At 40.7% G+C, this 16,637-nt stretch overlaps 1 protein-coding gene across 1 annotated transcript in view; it reads left to right on the forward strand.

Annotated features, from left to right (window-relative positions):
- LOC117421330 (attractin-like) overlaps positions 1-16,637 on the forward strand; it is a 151,720-nt gene that overhangs the window by 69,095 nt on the left and 65,988 nt on the right. The window contains exons 12-19 of the mRNA XM_034035579.3: positions 2,616-2,836; positions 3,433-3,554; positions 4,485-4,623; positions 5,968-6,149; positions 6,901-7,120; positions 14,529-14,714; positions 15,574-15,795; positions 16,187-16,324. Coding sequence (XP_033891470.3) covers positions 2,616-2,836; positions 3,433-3,554; positions 4,485-4,623; positions 5,968-6,149; positions 6,901-7,120; positions 14,529-14,714; positions 15,574-15,795; positions 16,187-16,324 — 1,430 coding nt within the window. The remainder of the gene's footprint in view (positions 1-2,615; positions 2,837-3,432; positions 3,555-4,484; positions 4,624-5,967; positions 6,150-6,900; positions 7,121-14,528; positions 14,715-15,573; positions 15,796-16,186; positions 16,325-16,637) is intronic.

Raw genomic sequence — 16,637 nt, forward strand, 5'->3', positions numbered from 1 at the left:
ATTATTATTATTATTATTATTATTATTATTATTATTATTTGTTTATTTAGCAGACGCCTTTATCCAAGGCGACTTAGAGACTAGGGTGTGTGAACTACGCATCAGCTGTAGAGTCACTTACAAGTACGTCTCACCTGAAAGACGGAGCACAAGGAGGTTAAGTGACTTGCTCAGGGTCACACAATGAGTCAGTGGCTGAGATGGGATTTGAACCGGGGACCTTCTGGTTACAAGCCCTTTTCTTTAACCACTGGACCACACAGCCTCTGTGGTTAAAGAAAGTTAAATCTGAAAGTGTCAAGGTAGCATCCTCCACTCTACGTTTTGCTTTATAGGCAAATTGTAGTGGATCCATCAGATCAGCCACAATTGCGGTCAGCTGGCTACAAACAGCCCTTTCCATGCATTTACATAGTATAGAAGTTAAGGCTACAGGTCTGAAATCATTCAAACATTTAGTATTTGGTTTCTTTGGCACTGATAGTATGGTAGACAATCTCCATGTATAAGGAACAAAACATGTGTTTAAAAACAGTTGAAAAAGTTGGGCAAATAGATGTCCTAATTGTGCAGCATGTTCTTTCAGGACTGATCCCTGAGAGAACAGTCACTACATCCCTTTCCTTCTCTGTACCCGATGATGGGACTAGGTTTTGACATCACACTCTATCCCAAAGTCTTTCCCATCAAACCTTGCTTAAAAAGAGTTTAGTTCATTTGCAAATTTAAGAGGATCTTCACACTGTATAGTTTGTTGTTGCTGCACTCTTCCCATCATGGTATTCAGTCCCCTCCAAGCCTCCCTTGCATTGCCTCCTATGAACTTCTCCACTTTGTGCTTGTTATTCAGTTTGGCAATTGTCATCATGTTCCTCAATTCCTTCTCTAAATCATTAACTTTTTGTTTATTTCCTTGTACAAATGCTATTTTCTCCTGATTCAAACAGTATTTTAGTTCTTCACTGATCCATGGTTTATTATTTTGGTAAATAGTTACTTGTTTTGTTGGTATAACAGAGTCTACACATAATCCAATATAAGAGGTTATGTAACGTGCCCTGATCAGATGCACAATTATTAAAAAACACACATACCAATCCATTATTTCAAAGCAGCCTCCAAGTTCTTCTATAGCGTCATTTGTCCAGGTCCGAATTAATTTAGTGATTTAGACTTTCCTTTTGCAGCTTCTGCCGATTTATCTAGGGAGTAAATGAACCACATTATGGTCTGATTGCCCTAGTGGGGGACGACACTTTGAAACATACGCATCATCGAACACAGATTCAGTTCGGTTTGAAACATACGCATCAGTCACATTACCGAAACGCAGATCGAGAGTTTGGCTCCATCTGGTCGGGCACGTTGCATATTGATTCAAGTTAGGAAGGATTGTAGTAACATCGCATTTATTAAAGTCCCCTAGCTAAAACACAGGCTGGTCCACAGACCTGTTCAGTGCTGTATTGTAACTCTGCAATGCGATCAGTTGCAAGAATGTTGTTAGGGCCCGGAACATATGCAAGAATAAATGTAATCTGTCCAAATTCCCTGAGGGAAGTAGTAAGGTCTGAATGACAGTTAGAATTTCATAGTGCTTACAGCCGACTGTCTCTCGCACAGGTACTCGCGGGTGTGGATGGACAAAATGGCAGGACCGCTGTTGTGCAGGTTATCCGGCATTACAAAGATCGCTTGAACAAGGTCCAAAACAAAACCCCCAATCCAGAGAACGATCATACATTTAAGAAACATCTTGACGCATAACCTTGCAAAGTCTGTGAGCGCTGCTGGCTATTATTTTACTAACAAATCCACAAGAAAGCAAACAAACTATCAGAGCCACAAGCAGAGAGTCGTCATACAGTCTCGCCCCTCCCGTTCTGCAGTGAAGCCTAGCAGCTGTATTCTGTATACGCTGCAGTGAAGCCTAGCAGCTGCTTTCTGTGTCCGCGGCAGTGAAGCCTAGCAGCTGCATTCTATGTCAGTTGCAGGCGATTTATGGTGTGACCTGGAAGCCCAGCAAATAAAGCATTGCAGTAGTCAAGTCAAGAAGACACAAAAGCATGAATTCGTTTCTCAGCATCAGACTATGACAGAAATGACCTAATTTTAGCAAAGTTTCGCAAATGGTATAAGGACACTTTGGTGACATTGCGGCTATGTGACTCAGAAGATAAATCCGACCCCGAGATTTTCCATTTTTATGTTTGTGGTCGAATTGCCCAGATCTATTTTTAGAGATTTTGTTGCTTCTAGTTGCTGCTGAGACCCTAATAACAGAACCTCTGTGTTATCAGAGTTTAACTGCAAACAACATGTTGGAACGTCCACCTCTTTGCCAGGGTATCATCAGGTTTTACAGAGATGTAGAGCTGTGTGTCATCGGCATAGCAGTGAAAGTTAACACCATGTTTACAGATTCTCACCCAGCGGGAACATGTGCAAAGAGAAAAGAACGGGTCCCAGTATAGAAGCCTCTGGGAATGCCACTGCTAACCGATTTGCCATTGTAAACAGGTGTCATGTACGTTTTATAATGTATCTTAATGGCCCCAGTGAGACTTCCCCTTTGTCTTGTTTAATTTGTGGTGTTTGTCCTCTTTCCTTGGCAGCACCATGTACGTGTTCGGAGGTTTCAACAGCCTGCTCCTGAGTGATGTACTGATGTTCACTCCAGCGAGCTGCGCTGCGTTCTCCAGTGAGGCTGCCTGCACCGAGGCCGGACCTGGGATCCGCTGCCTCTGGAATGCCAGTCTGGACCACTGTCTATCCTGGGAGGAGGCCAGCCCCAAGGAGGAGCAGCAGGTCCTATCCACCTGCCCTGCCAAAGCATGTAGGTCCTCGCAGTCACTTAGAAACATGTCTGCAGAATAATATTCACTTCAAGTCACTTCTGTTCTCTCTGTGACTTAAGACTACTAAAACATCACCAAATCATTATTTTGACTTGCACGTCAAAATATTATAAATTGGTGAAGGCTCATTATTCGTGAGGTACAATTTACCCAGGGATGGAAATAATACTCCCATTGCATAGCACTTTGATCCGTTCCTAGTTTTACTATGAGTTTATAACACTCCTGAGATTTATAGCTACCTGCAATAAGAGTCTTATTTCCATCCCTGATGCAATCAACATTGTTAGGTGTATTTGTTGAGAATAGAGAGATTTCAATATTTATTTTTTAAATATATAGGATGCTTTCAGAGTAACTGTATTTTGTCTTTGTTACCAACAGGAACAGGTGATGTGTTTATATCAGTCAGGGCAGTATAGTTCGTACTAGCCTTGTCAAACCCTCTACATAAAACTTTGTTTAAGTCTAATGTCTGAAGTGATCAATTACAATATAACTGCTTGACTTCAGTAATAAGACCACTTATACAGCAGGCTAACCTGGATCCTTCAATCTTTATCTCTCTTTCCAGATGCTGACAATGAGAAGTGTGATCAATACACAGACTGCTACAGCTGCACAGCAAACACCAACGGGTGCCAGTGGTGCACCAGTCAGTGCAACTCAATGAGCAGCAACTGCACAGCCGTGCCAGTGAGTATCAGGAGCTGAGGCAGGGAGGCAGTACAGGGTGTGTGTGTGTGTGTGTGTGTGTGTGTGTGTGTGTGTGTGTGTGTGTTCATGGGCAAGCTCTCATAGATTTGAATTTCTAAATTGCAGGCAGACCTGTTATAGATTCTAATTTCTTATTTATTTAAAAGGTTCAATTTTGTATGTAGGGTGTCTCTTACTGGTTTGTGCACGCTCAGGGGAAACAGACACGCTTTGTGTCTGGATAGATAATTCTAGCAGCTTAAACTGAGTGAAATATGATGACACCCTACACACAACATATTCATTTATTATAAATTGCAAATATGAAGATTGAACTCATGAAGTACCATTAAACATAGTGTTGTTTTTTTTAAACTTTGGAACAATGTAAGTTTTATGCACTGAATGACATCTATACCCAAGATAATATTTTTTATAAGATAAGAATTACATTTTTATTTTCATTGTATAAAAGTTCAAAACAACCGTATGTCAGCTTTCGTTTTCTCACATTTCGTTAATCCAGAGGATGTAATTAATATTGGAGACTATTTTTCCTCTTCATTTTAAAAAGTGGACGCCTGAGTGCGTAAGTAGGGTTATAGGTCTCTCTTAGTCAAAATTCCTCTACAAGCACTGCTCGCTAGATTCTTGTTTCTAAGGCAGCAGTGCAGAAGGAACTGATGTGGCATTTCACAACTGGGTTCACGTGTCTGGACTATGAGAGCCATTCTGGGTTTCAAGCCTACTTCCCTCTGCCCTGCAGCTCCGTGCTGTAAACACTGATCTCCAGAGACAGACAGAGCGACAGAGCGAGCTGCCCAGCTCCATGCTGTAATCACTGATGTCAGAGAGAGAAAGGGCTGCCCAGCTACGTGCTGCAATCACTGAGTGAGGGTTGCCCAGCTCATTGCTGTGTTTCTGCTGCAGGGCCCCATCGCAGAGTATGAGACCTGCCCGAAGGCTAACCCCGACTACGTTTGCAACAAGAAGACGAGCTGTAAGAGCTGTGCCATGGACCAGAACTGCCAGTGGGAGCCTCGCAACCAGGAGTGCAAAGCCTTCCCAGGTAAGGAAACTGCAGCTTACTCTGAGAGCATCGCCTTACCAGGTAATGAAACTGCAGCTTACTCTGAGAGCATCGCCTTCCCAGGTAAGGAAACTGCAGCTCACACTGAGAGCATCGCCTTACCAGGTAAGGAAACTGCAGCTTACACTGAGAGCATCGCCTTACCAGGTAAGGAAACTGCAGCTTACACTGAGAGCATCGCCTTACCAGGTAAGGAAACTGCAGCTTACACTGAGAGCATCGCCTTACCAGGTAAGGAAACTGCAGCTTACACTGAGAGCATCGCCTTACCAGGTAAGGAAACTGCAGCTTACACTGTGAGCATTGCCTTACCAGGTAAGGAAACTGCAGCTTACACTGAGAGCATCGCCTTACCAGGTAAGGAAACTGCAGCTTACACTGAGAGCGTCGCCTTACCAGGTAAGGAAACTGCAGCTTACACTGAGAGCATCGCCTTACCAGGTAAGGAAACTGCAGCTTACACTGAGAGCATCGCCTTACCAGGTAAGGAAACTGCAGCTTACACTGAGAGCATCGCCTTACCAGGTAAGGAAACTGCAGCTTACACTGAGAGCATTGCCTTACCAGGTAAGGAAACTGCAGCTTACACCGAGAGCATTGCCTTACCAGGTAAGGAAACTGCAGCTTACACTGAGAGCATCGCCTTACCAGGTAATGAAACTGCAGCTTACATTGAGAGCATCGCCTTACCAGGTAAGGAAACTGCAGCTTGCACTGAGAGCATCGCCTTACCAGGTAATGAAACTGCAGCTTACATTGAGAGCATCGCCTTACCAGGTAAGGAAACTGCAGCTTACACTGAGATCGCCTTACCAGGTAAGGAAACTGCAGCTTACACTGAGAGCATCGCCTTACCAGGTAAGGAAACTGCAGCTTACACTGAGGGTGCTGCACTGTGGGAGGTGAGGAGCAGGGTCTATACAGCGGGCATAGCAGGCTGATTGATACTTTTACTGTACTGGGATGCCTTGCTCTCAATCAGAAAAGAGTTTGGTACGGCGTACTAAAGGTTCAATTCCAGTGCAGAAGCTATTGGGACCCCACTTAGGAACAGTTACTGATTTTTATGGTGATATTTTCAATGGAGTTATTGTAATTTTTTTTTGGTTTTGATTTATTTATTTATTTATTTATTTATTTATTTATTTATTGTACAGAAACATTACCAATTTTAATTGTTTTACAGTCTTCTAAAGCTAAAAAGGATCAGCCCCACTGCTATCAATGTGTTTTGTTTTCTCTATCTCTATTTTAAGTTTATGCTGTGTAGATTGAAGTAAATAAAATAGTAATGAAAAAGTGTTTTTGTTTTCTCCCCTTCAGACAATATTTGCGGGGAGAACTGGCACCTTGTTGGAAACTCCTGCCTGAAGTTCACCACAGCCAAGGACAATTACGACAACGCCAAGCTGTCCTGCCGAAACAGCAACGCAGTCCTGGCCTCACTCACCTCCCAGAAGAAGGTGGAGTTTGTCCTCAAGGAGCTGCAGATCATGCATGTGCTGGTGAGTGCCTGTGAGGACACACACCCGCCGCACTACGCTGTCTTCCATATCAGCATGGTTCTTAAACAACTGCTTTAATAAAATAATGAAAAGTAGCGTGCATTCCCAGATCTCCTAGCAGTGTTAATCAGTTCCAACAGTCCTATCAGGCAGACAAACATGTAATATCAACGAGGCCCTGAGGGGAAGCAAGCAGATCTGATTGTTAAAGCCTAATGAGGTAATTACAGCAATTCAGATTCTCAGCTGTGCAGGGTGAAGAGGTGCTGTGAAGTCTGCTGAAGTGATTGCATTTATCACAGCATGAATAAGCCTGTAGGTTGACTGTTGGGAAATGTTCACACAGTTATATGGGAGGATTGTAGAAACTCTTGCCTCCTAAATATTTAAATACTTAATTAAGGGTAGTTCCTGAATGCAGGACTAGATTTTTCTAACCCAGTTTGTTTTTTACTGCAGCTCATATCATTTACAATGTCATTTGAGATGAAGGCATTATCTTTTCAATCTGATTTAATGTGACAAATCTTTGGAGGTTTAGATCTTTGGAGGTTTAGAGATCTCAAAATTTGTGTATAAAAGACCAACTTGGAAAAATGCTGACAGCATGGATTGGCAACAAACAGTGGTCTCAGTGCTAGAACCTAATTGAAAACTAGATCATTCTCATTTGTTATGGAATGAGTTCCGTCTTGCTTTTGGGAAGTTGTCTGTAGGAGTGAAGGTCCTCTCTGTTTCTCTGTGTCTGCAGTACAAAGCGACAGTCACCCCCTGGGTGGGATTGCGGAAGATCAACGTCTCGTACTGGTGCTGGGAGGACATGTCCCCTTTCACCAACACGTCCCTCCAGTGGCTGCCAGGGGAGCCCAGCGACGCAGGGTTCTGTGGGTACCTGGCTGAGCCCTCCCACACCGGCCTGAAGGCAGCCACCTGCGTCAACTCTGTCAATGGCAGCCTGTGCGAGCGCCTAGGTAACTCAACACAGGGCTCATACCGAAGGCAACACCCACCTGCGGTCATGATTTCATTGTTAGAATTGTTTATTTATGTGAACTGTATGGGGTACAAGAGAAGTTGCCTCCCAAGATTTATATATGCAATTTAAAGTATAGAGTAGCATAGATAGGAAGAATTGTCATTGTGCAATTATACATGCAAACGCACTCATAAATGTAGACTGAATTCCAAACATACATACAGATGCAGCCACTTTTTCATCACGATATTACTCCAGAAATGATCGCGATATATTGAGTATCACAATATTACAGGTCTGATTTTTGAAGTAATTGCAAAATTTTCCCTCATTTTTTTTTTCTGAGAGGAACAAAACGTCATCATACTTTCAAGAAACAAATTTGTTGCAGGTTGGAGCAATTACATTACATTATTCTTTTGAGTTGTTTCTTACTAGTTTTCCAATCCTTAAACTGGTTGTATTCCTTTCAGAAAAATGAGGACAAACTTTTCACTCATTTCAAAATGGGGCCCTATCTATAAAAACAAACACCTTTTATGGAAATCAGGCCTGTCTCAGAATAAAAGCAAGCAGTTCAACTGATGTTAAGCATACACAAATAAGAAACAGAATCATCAATTTGGGTCTGTTTTAATTGTTTCAAAAATATACCCACAATTTTATTTTTATGTTTGACACTAAAATACCCAAACTAATGTCTTATCCAGCTATTCACACCCCAGCATCATTCTTACAGTAGCTACATAGGACTTAATACCCTTGACAAATGAGTTATGCTCCTATTTCCTCAAAGAGCTGTCCAAAAAGCATATTCAGATGATCCGTGCTTCAGTGTGAATACTTGAGCATTACACAGAAATACTTGAGCATTACAGCTAAGTTGATTTTAGATTTTACTCATTTTGCAGCACTTTGACATTGCTTTTTCAGGTATGCTTTTCCATCGTGTTTTATATCTACACCACACAGGTGCGCATGCTTCCACAACGTTCAAATCCTGGGCAACGAATATGCATTGAGTTTAGTAAACTATCGGTGAGAAAGTAAAATATGTAGTTAAGTCCAAAAATGTATATTTGATTCAAATTTCTAACATTTAGTCATTTAGCTTCAAACATTTTTTTTTTTTTTTTTTTGCTTTTAGAGCTGCCCCTGTGTTTTTGAAATTATTTTTATAATCGTACAAGCAGTGGTGAGCTTCGGATATTTTAGTGAATTACATTTCATATGAGTGTAGCGACGGAAGTAAGGGCTAATTTATAGCTTTTTAATTTATTTTTAGACCCGGTTTAGAGTATTCCATGGATTTTATACTTGTTTAATGACACATTTTATCCAAACCTGTATAATGAAGCAGTGGTTTTACAGCAGTGTAAATCCACAATACAAGTTAGAACACTGCGTGAGTTCTAAAATTCAACGGAGCATAACACATACTGTATCTGGTGGATTGAAGATGCTGCAGACTACTTTAAATCATTACTGAGGACAGCCAAAGCCACAAAGTGAACCTCTAGAATTAAAACAAATTAAAAATAGCTTCATTTATTTAAACAATTATATTTTTCCTAGTAAATAATGTGTGTAAATTACATTAAAACAATTTGTTTCTTTCCCTTGTTACTAAAGCCATCTAGCAGTGCAGTACGGGTGAATTCTGCGTTAGTCTGCTTTCCAGACCCAGGAATAGAATCTTCAGTACACTGTCATCATTTTCTCCGCAACATTCTTTATATATATATATATATATGCTCTGAGCACACTCTTAAACTCAGGGGGAGATGTTTAAGGAGGACAGAGATGTTTTAAACTCCTGTAGTGGATTGTTTGTGCACTGGGCTTGCAACATATCCAGATGATTTTTTAATAATAAAAAAAAAAATCACACAGACTCTCTTAATTTGAAGTTAACGAATCAGGGCAGTAGTAGAGCTCTATTTGGTTTATTAAATGCTTATGTTAAAAAGTGGATTGGTTGGTTGCACAGACCACCGTAAATCCCAAGTAATAAGCAGTCCAGGTGATCTGGTTCCTTTACAGGTTTAACAGCATTAATACTTCAATACAGTAATACAGATATGGTTAATTATATGCTTAGCCCTTAGGCTATGCATGCATAAAGCTAAAAACGCCCACCGCTAAATTCTAGAACATTCAATATATATCACTCTCTTAAGACTAAAACATAATTTCTATACCTTATAGCAATGCATCAATATAAGAGATATTAAATTCAAATATATGCTTACCTTCCAGTATATGGAAGTGTAGTGTAGGATATGTTGAAAAATAAGAACAGTCTTTAAAAGGCAGAGACTTGTCAATACGACCAAACAGCAATCAGTTTTTCAGAGATCCTCAGAGCATGGACTACACAACTTGCAGTTGGCAAGTCGCGCGATACTTGACTGGGGTTTTACCTTGGTTTTTATAGGATTTTCCCTCCATTGAATACATCAGAAGTCCCAAGTAAATCTAATCATTACTCGGCCATTTCTTATCTTTAAGTTAATGATACATTCTAGAAAGATCTGTTCAACTCCTTTTTTCAAAACTGATTGGATATAACTTCTTGCCAAAAAACATTGAAACATGATTTCATCGCTCTCTTTTTCCAACTCCTCCTTGTTCTAAAAAAGTCAGGTGGACCAAAGTTCACAGAATCCTGGCTATAATACAATACAAGTATATGTGTATATATGAGAGGGGTTTTTAATATGCAACACCAGCTCTATTTGATTATATTAATCTGGGTCAAAATATATGTCCCTCTGAGCCGAACTTCATATACAGATGTGTATTAAAGTTTTTGACAGAGTGCCTTTGAATAAGCATACAGTGGTCAGTTCAGTTGGTTTCTTTTAAATTTTAAACTATAATAAACATGTGAAGTATAACAGCCTTATTGAACTGTGCCATTCTCGGACTATGCCTGACCTCTCTCTGTTTCTAAAAGTTGCTGCTCAAGCAGGATTCAGACATCCTGTTTTCTTGCCAAGACTATTGTTTTGATTAATATGAAACACCATGATATTTGAAACTAAAAATACCTATTTGATTAGGTTGTTACTAAGCATAGAGGTTTTTTAAAAAGTGTTCTGATCTAATAATAGTGACAAAACTCTGAAGAGAAATAATGTTTTAAGTATTGTGATCTAATAAGAAACATAATATTTAAACTAAAAAGTGGTTTTGCTTGTTAAGTGGCTACTGTAATACAAATGGATAAAAGCAGGAGCAAACATTTAATTTAATCAATTTAAGAATTAGTTCAGTTTCTCCAACTAAACAAAACATCTTTTACATTACAATATCCATTAAATTAAAGAATATAAATGTTTAGTTTATTATTATTATTTGTTTATTTAGCAGACGCCTTTATCCAAGGCGACTTACAGGGAATAGGGTGTGTGAACTATGCATCAGCTGCAGAGTCACTTACAACTACGTCTCGACCGAAAGACGGAGCATAAGGAGGTTAAGTGACTTGCTCAGGGTCACACAATGAGTCAGTGGCGGAGGTGGGATTTGAACCGGGGACCTCCTGGTTTCAAGCCCATTTCTTTGACCACTGGACCACACAGCCTCCTTATTGCATTTGCCAACCTGGCATTGTCGTCTCTTGCGGCTGTCAACGGGGTTTCCAGCTTCATCTCTGGGTACATGCTTGGCAGTCTCCCTCTGTTCCAAATAACTCTGGCGAAGTTCCGGGTTACAAGGCTGTTTCTTTAACCACTGGACCACACTGCCTCCTATGAAGTACAGGATTAAATGCAGTAAAATAGGTGGCAGATAAGAGCAAGTAAAGCGCATTTAAGGAAGGGTGATAAGTGTCCCAGGGGAAAAACAGGAGTTCTACAGGTGCTGTTTGAAGAGGTGAGTCTTGAGGAGGCGCCGGAATGTGGTCAAGGACTGGACAGTCCTGACATCTGTGGGAAGGTCATTACACCACTGCGGAGCGAGGGTGGAGAAGGAGCGGGCTCTGGAGGCAGGGGAGCATAGAGGAGGTAGAGCCAGTCTTCTAGTGCAGGTGGAGCGGAGAGGTCGAGTGGGGGTGTAGGGAGAGATGAGGGTCTGGAGGTAGCTGGGTGCAGTCTGGTCAAGGCATCTGTTTATATAAAGGTTTTACTGCAATAAAAAACAGGAACTGTTAGGTTGGAATATTAGACAAATAAAGTGTAAACTGTATTCAAATCATTTTAGTACACAATAACCCTACAGAAAAATAGCCTTGGCCTTATCTGCTTGCAAGCAGAGCGGTGCTAGATACTGAAGGTTCTTTTTGGCAGTCAGTGAGATTCATTTTGACAAAGCTTTTGACAAAGTCCCGCATAAAAGATTAATTCTCAAACTGAACGCAGTAGGGATTCAAGGAAATGCATGCACATGGATTAGGGAGTGGTTAACAGGTAGAAAACAGAAAGTACTGATTAGAGGAGAAACCTCGAAATGGAGTGAGGTAACCAGTGGTGTACCACAGGGGATCAGTATTAGGTCCTCTGCTATTCCTAATCTACATTAATGATTTAGACTCTGATATAGTAAGCAAACTCGTTAAATTTGCAGACGACACAAAAATAGGAGGAGTGGCAGACAGTGTTGAAGCAGCAAAGGTCATTCAAAATGATCTAGACAGCATTCAAAATTGGGCAGACACATGGCAAATGAAATTTAAGAGAAAAGTGTAAAGTATTGCATGCGGGCAATACAAATGTGCATTATAAATATCATATGGGAGATAGTGAAATTGAAGAAGGGAACTATGAAAAAGACCTAGGAGTTTATGTTGACTCAGAAATGTCTTCATCTAGACAATGTGGGGAAGCTATAAAAAAAGGCTAACAAGATGCTTGGATATATTGTGAGAAGTGTTGAATTTAAATCAAGGGAAGTAATGTTAAAACTTTACAATGCATTGGTAAGACCTCACCTAGAATATTGTGTTCAGTTCTGGTCACCTCGTTACAAAAAGGATATTGCTGCTCTAGAAAGAGTGCAAAGAAGAGCGACCAGAATTATCCTGGGTTTAAAAGGCATGTCGTATGCAGACAGGCTAAAAGAATTGAATCTATTCAGTCTTGAACAAAGAAGACTACGCGGCGATCTGATTCAAACATTCAAAATCCTAAAAGGTATAGACAGTGTCAACCCGGGGGACTTCTTTGACTTGAAAAAAGAAACAAGGACCAGGGGTCACAAATGGAGATCAGATAAAGGGGCATTCAGAACAGAAAATAGGAGGCACTTTTTTACACAGAGAATTGTGAGGGTCTGGAACCAACTCCCCAGTAATGTTGTTGAAGCTGACACCCTGGGATCCTTCAAGAAGCTGCTTGATGAGATTCTGGGATCAATAAGCTACTAACAACCAAATGAGCAAGATGGGCTGAATGGCCTCCTCTTGTTTGTAAACTTTCTTATGTTCTTATTTGTAGTCCGCAGTTTTTAATCCAAGGTCTTTCTATGATAAGAAAACCTTGTAGTAGAAGGGAGCATTCCACGAATTAGGGGAGTTGTGTCCAATCACAGTTCTTATGTCTAAAAAGGGTTAACCTTTTGTTTTTACTAATTTACAATATCTAGCTTCCTTTCAAGGTTACAGACTTCCACGCGTGTGTACACTAATAACAAAGGCACATAGACAAGCTGTTTTTCTAACATTAACACTTGTTCAGTTTTCTTAGTTTAAATCCATTATAACCTGTTCATAATTTGCTGCAATAATATTTATGCTGTTTTTATATTCTTTAAAACACAGTACAATTATTATAATTTTCTGACAGTGTCAGTTAATACTGAACTTTCATTTTTAACTGTAATATGTTCTTTCAACAATAATACTGTTATTTGTATAACAGTTTAACTTTAAATGATTTTATAACATGTATTTCTAATTGTTACTTCAGTATAACAATTGCTAATATTTTTTTACTGAATTAAGTCTGACCCCTTTCTCTGTTCATACAAAATGCAGTTGAAGTAGGTTTTAAGATAACCTTTGCTTTTTGCCAGTTTTAGGGTTGATTAATATGAGACATAAAGCAAAGAAAGTAAAGTGTCGAAAGAAGCTATTTTTCTCATAAAACTGGAATGCGTTAACAAGGCTTTATGATAAGAGCCTGCCGAGTTTGACTCCTTCCAGCAGGTGCTTTCACAGACTGCACACAACAACTATCCATTGTTTTCTACTGAGTATGCAGATTGAAAGGAACATATACAGTGTTATTATAATTATTGACAAAGAGTATATCATATTATTTCAATCAATACAGGTTAGTTTAAATCATCCAATAACTCAGCACATTCCAGGCTCAACTCGGACTGGTTCTGCAAACACCACGACAGACCTCTGCACATCTGCTAAAAATATTTTCTAAAACGCATTACAGTCATTACAATATTTATTGCAGTTTCACAGATATTCAATTTGTTTCCCAAAGATCGGCCTGCTTCCAGTAGCTGTGACAGTCTTGGGTCAGTTTCTGCTCTCAGTGAGTCAGTTTCTGCTCACAGGTGTGAGTGACAGGCTTTAAAAGTTTGATACCTGCAAAAACTTGTTAGCTGGGCTCGCATCTATACATTCTTATTGCCATCATCAGTGGGGAAACACATTTTAACTGAATCTGGGTCCATCATAGAACCGCACACCCTTGCAACCGTACTATTTCAGCCTTCGCTTGGGGATTTCAATACCACTAATTTGTTGCCCATAGACACTGCACTTCATTGCATCTGTCTCATTTATAATTAAGTCAGTCAGTTTTAAGCGCAAAAAAAAAAAATACATTTATATAACTTTAGCACTACAACACAGCGCTCTAGTATGGCGTCTTCTATCTCTGACTAAGACTCTCCACTTCCCTTGCACATAAAAAGTAGAATTTATGACCGAGAGGCGGCCATTCGGCCTATCGGTGCTTGTCTGGTTCCTAATAGCTGGTTGATCTCAAAACTTTTTCAAGTCTGGTATTAAAACATTGCAGTGATTTCAGCATCAACAACATTGTTAGGTTACCACTGTGTTCCATACCCACACCACTCTCTCTGTGAAGTGGCTCCTAATTCTGTCTCCACCTTATTTTTGTCTGTCCCTAGGTCCTTGTTTCTGTGCGGTGCTAAAAGTATTGCCATGGGTAAACTCCTTTTACTATTATGAGGACTTCTATTAAGTCCCACCTAAATCTTCTTTGTTCCAGGCTAAATTAATTCAGTGTCTTCCACCCATTATATCTTTGCAGCTCATTCCTTTAAACCCTGGGATTAGTCAAAATCTGAACACAGTACTCTACGTGCGGTCTCACCAGAGTGTTCTACAAACTCATCACAACATCCTTATGTCTGTACATTGATGGCTTTCCAGATTACTAACTGACTGCCCCCTCCTCCTTCTCCCCCCTCAGCGAACCACAGTGCCAAGCAGTGCCGCACCCCCTGCGCCCTGCGCTCGTCTTGCAGCGAATGCACCAGCGGCAGCTCTGAGTGCATGTGGTGCAGCAATATGAAGCAGTGCGTCGACTCCAACGCATACGTGGCCTCCTTCCCCTTTGGACAGTGCATGGAGTGGTACACCATGAACAGCTGCCCACGTAAGCAAGCAGCCAGAATTTTCAGAGGAGTGTGGAAAGAGTTACCAAAGAGAAATGAGCCCCCTGCTTTGTATATATGTGTGTGCTATTGTATTTAAAGTTGTATTTTCGTATGCTAGCTACACTCTTTCCCCAATGTCACTGCAATAAATAAATATAAAGCTATAGCAAAAGTAGCAAGCCATGACCTACATTTCATGGTATGTATATTTTATGTGCGACATGCATGTGGTTGGATGGACAAACAGGTGCCTTCATATGTCCACAGACTGGTGCACTCTAACTTGTGGTAAACAATTTAGTAAGCAGGTTTTAGCACAATCAGATGTGTGACGTTTTGACAGACAGCCATCAAGTTACATCACCAGGATTGGATATCTCTATAGAAGTGAAAATGTTTTGCATAAAGATTAGTCAGGCATCATGTTATATGCTCAGATTATGATATTTTCAATAACTCGTGGTAAATCATTTTTATAGCCATTTTTCATAGACATTTGGAGAAGTAGATCTCATTATTTAAATGTAACAGTTATGGGTCCTGATCCTACATTCCCGTTGCTCCGGATTGGTATCTCTAAGTGTGGATATTCCAATTCCAAAGTTCCTCTGCATTATTCTTAGTCAGCAATTCTGGTTCCAACAGATACCATATACCAACCACATTGTTGTTTTTCTTCAGTCTCCAGACTGCTAGTTTCCCTATGTTTTAAAATATCTCATTGTGAACTTCCTAAAGGGAAATGAGTAAATCCTTGAATCAATGCGATTTATTATTATTCGGTTTTCTTTGCAAAAAGTGTGTTTTGTTTTTTCTACTCTGTGCTTTTAACACCCCTTTACTTGTGCTTCTCGGCAGCGGAGAACTGTTCTGGCTACCGCACGTGTGGCCAGTGCATGGACCAGTCTGGTTGTGGATGGTGTACGGACCCCAGTAACACAGGGAAAGGGCAGTGTATAGAGGGCTCGTACCGAGGTCCAGTCCAGCCCTCAACACCCGACTCATACCAGGAACCAGCACTCAACGTCAGCATGTGTCCTTCTGAGAACAAGTACAACTGGTCTTTCATTCACTGTCCAGGTGAGAGAGGGGCAGTGTGTGGGGTTGGGTGGGGGCTTCATACTATTTATGGGGTCCCAACACAGTAGGAACACTATATGAAGACATGGACCATGTTAAACATAACATTTTCAATGCAGAATTGTTTACTTGAGCTCCAGCTTTTTTATTGTGGAGATTCGTGCTTTAGAATTGTAAATATACACTATATGGGATCCACTTCAAAGTTAACTAGTGCCCAAGCTATCTGAATCACAATGAGATCAAAATCTGTACCGCTAAACTTACCCTGGCATTATTGAATGTAGATTTACAGCTTATAGTTTTATTTTTATATATAAATTGAAAGCCATTGGATAGTAAGGTCACTCCAATGCTTTGTCTCTAACCATCTCTCGTTCTTCCTGCCCAGCGTGCCAGTGTAATGGCCACAGCAAGTGCCTCAATGAGAGTGCATGTGAGAAGTGTGAAGACCTGACAACGGGCAAGCACTGCGAGGCCTGCATCTCCGGGTACTATGGAGACCCCACCAACGGGGGCACCTGTCAGGGTGAGTGACGTCAGGGTCGCTCGCAGGCAGCATTACAACATCACCACATCAGCTGGCTGCTCTCATCTGTGATGCCCTTTTACATGCTGCTTTTTAATGAAGTTAATACAACATGTGCACGGAAGTCATCTTGTGCCGTATAAGTAGGGCGGTTCTGTCTGCGCAAACTGTGCCGAATGATCTCTCATCATACCCTACACACAAGGACTCATCGTGAAGCACCAAACCTGATACTGTGTCCAGGAAATACTATTAAATATAAAGAGGTGCTGTTGTGCTGTATGTGCTGTGCACAGGATGACATCTGTACACA

The sequence above is a fragment of the Acipenser ruthenus genome, chromosome 1, assembly GCF_902713425.1.
Source record: "Acipenser ruthenus chromosome 1, fAciRut3.2 maternal haplotype, whole genome shotgun sequence".
Classification (NCBI taxonomy): Eukaryota; Metazoa; Chordata; class Actinopteri; order Acipenseriformes; family Acipenseridae; genus Acipenser; species Acipenser ruthenus.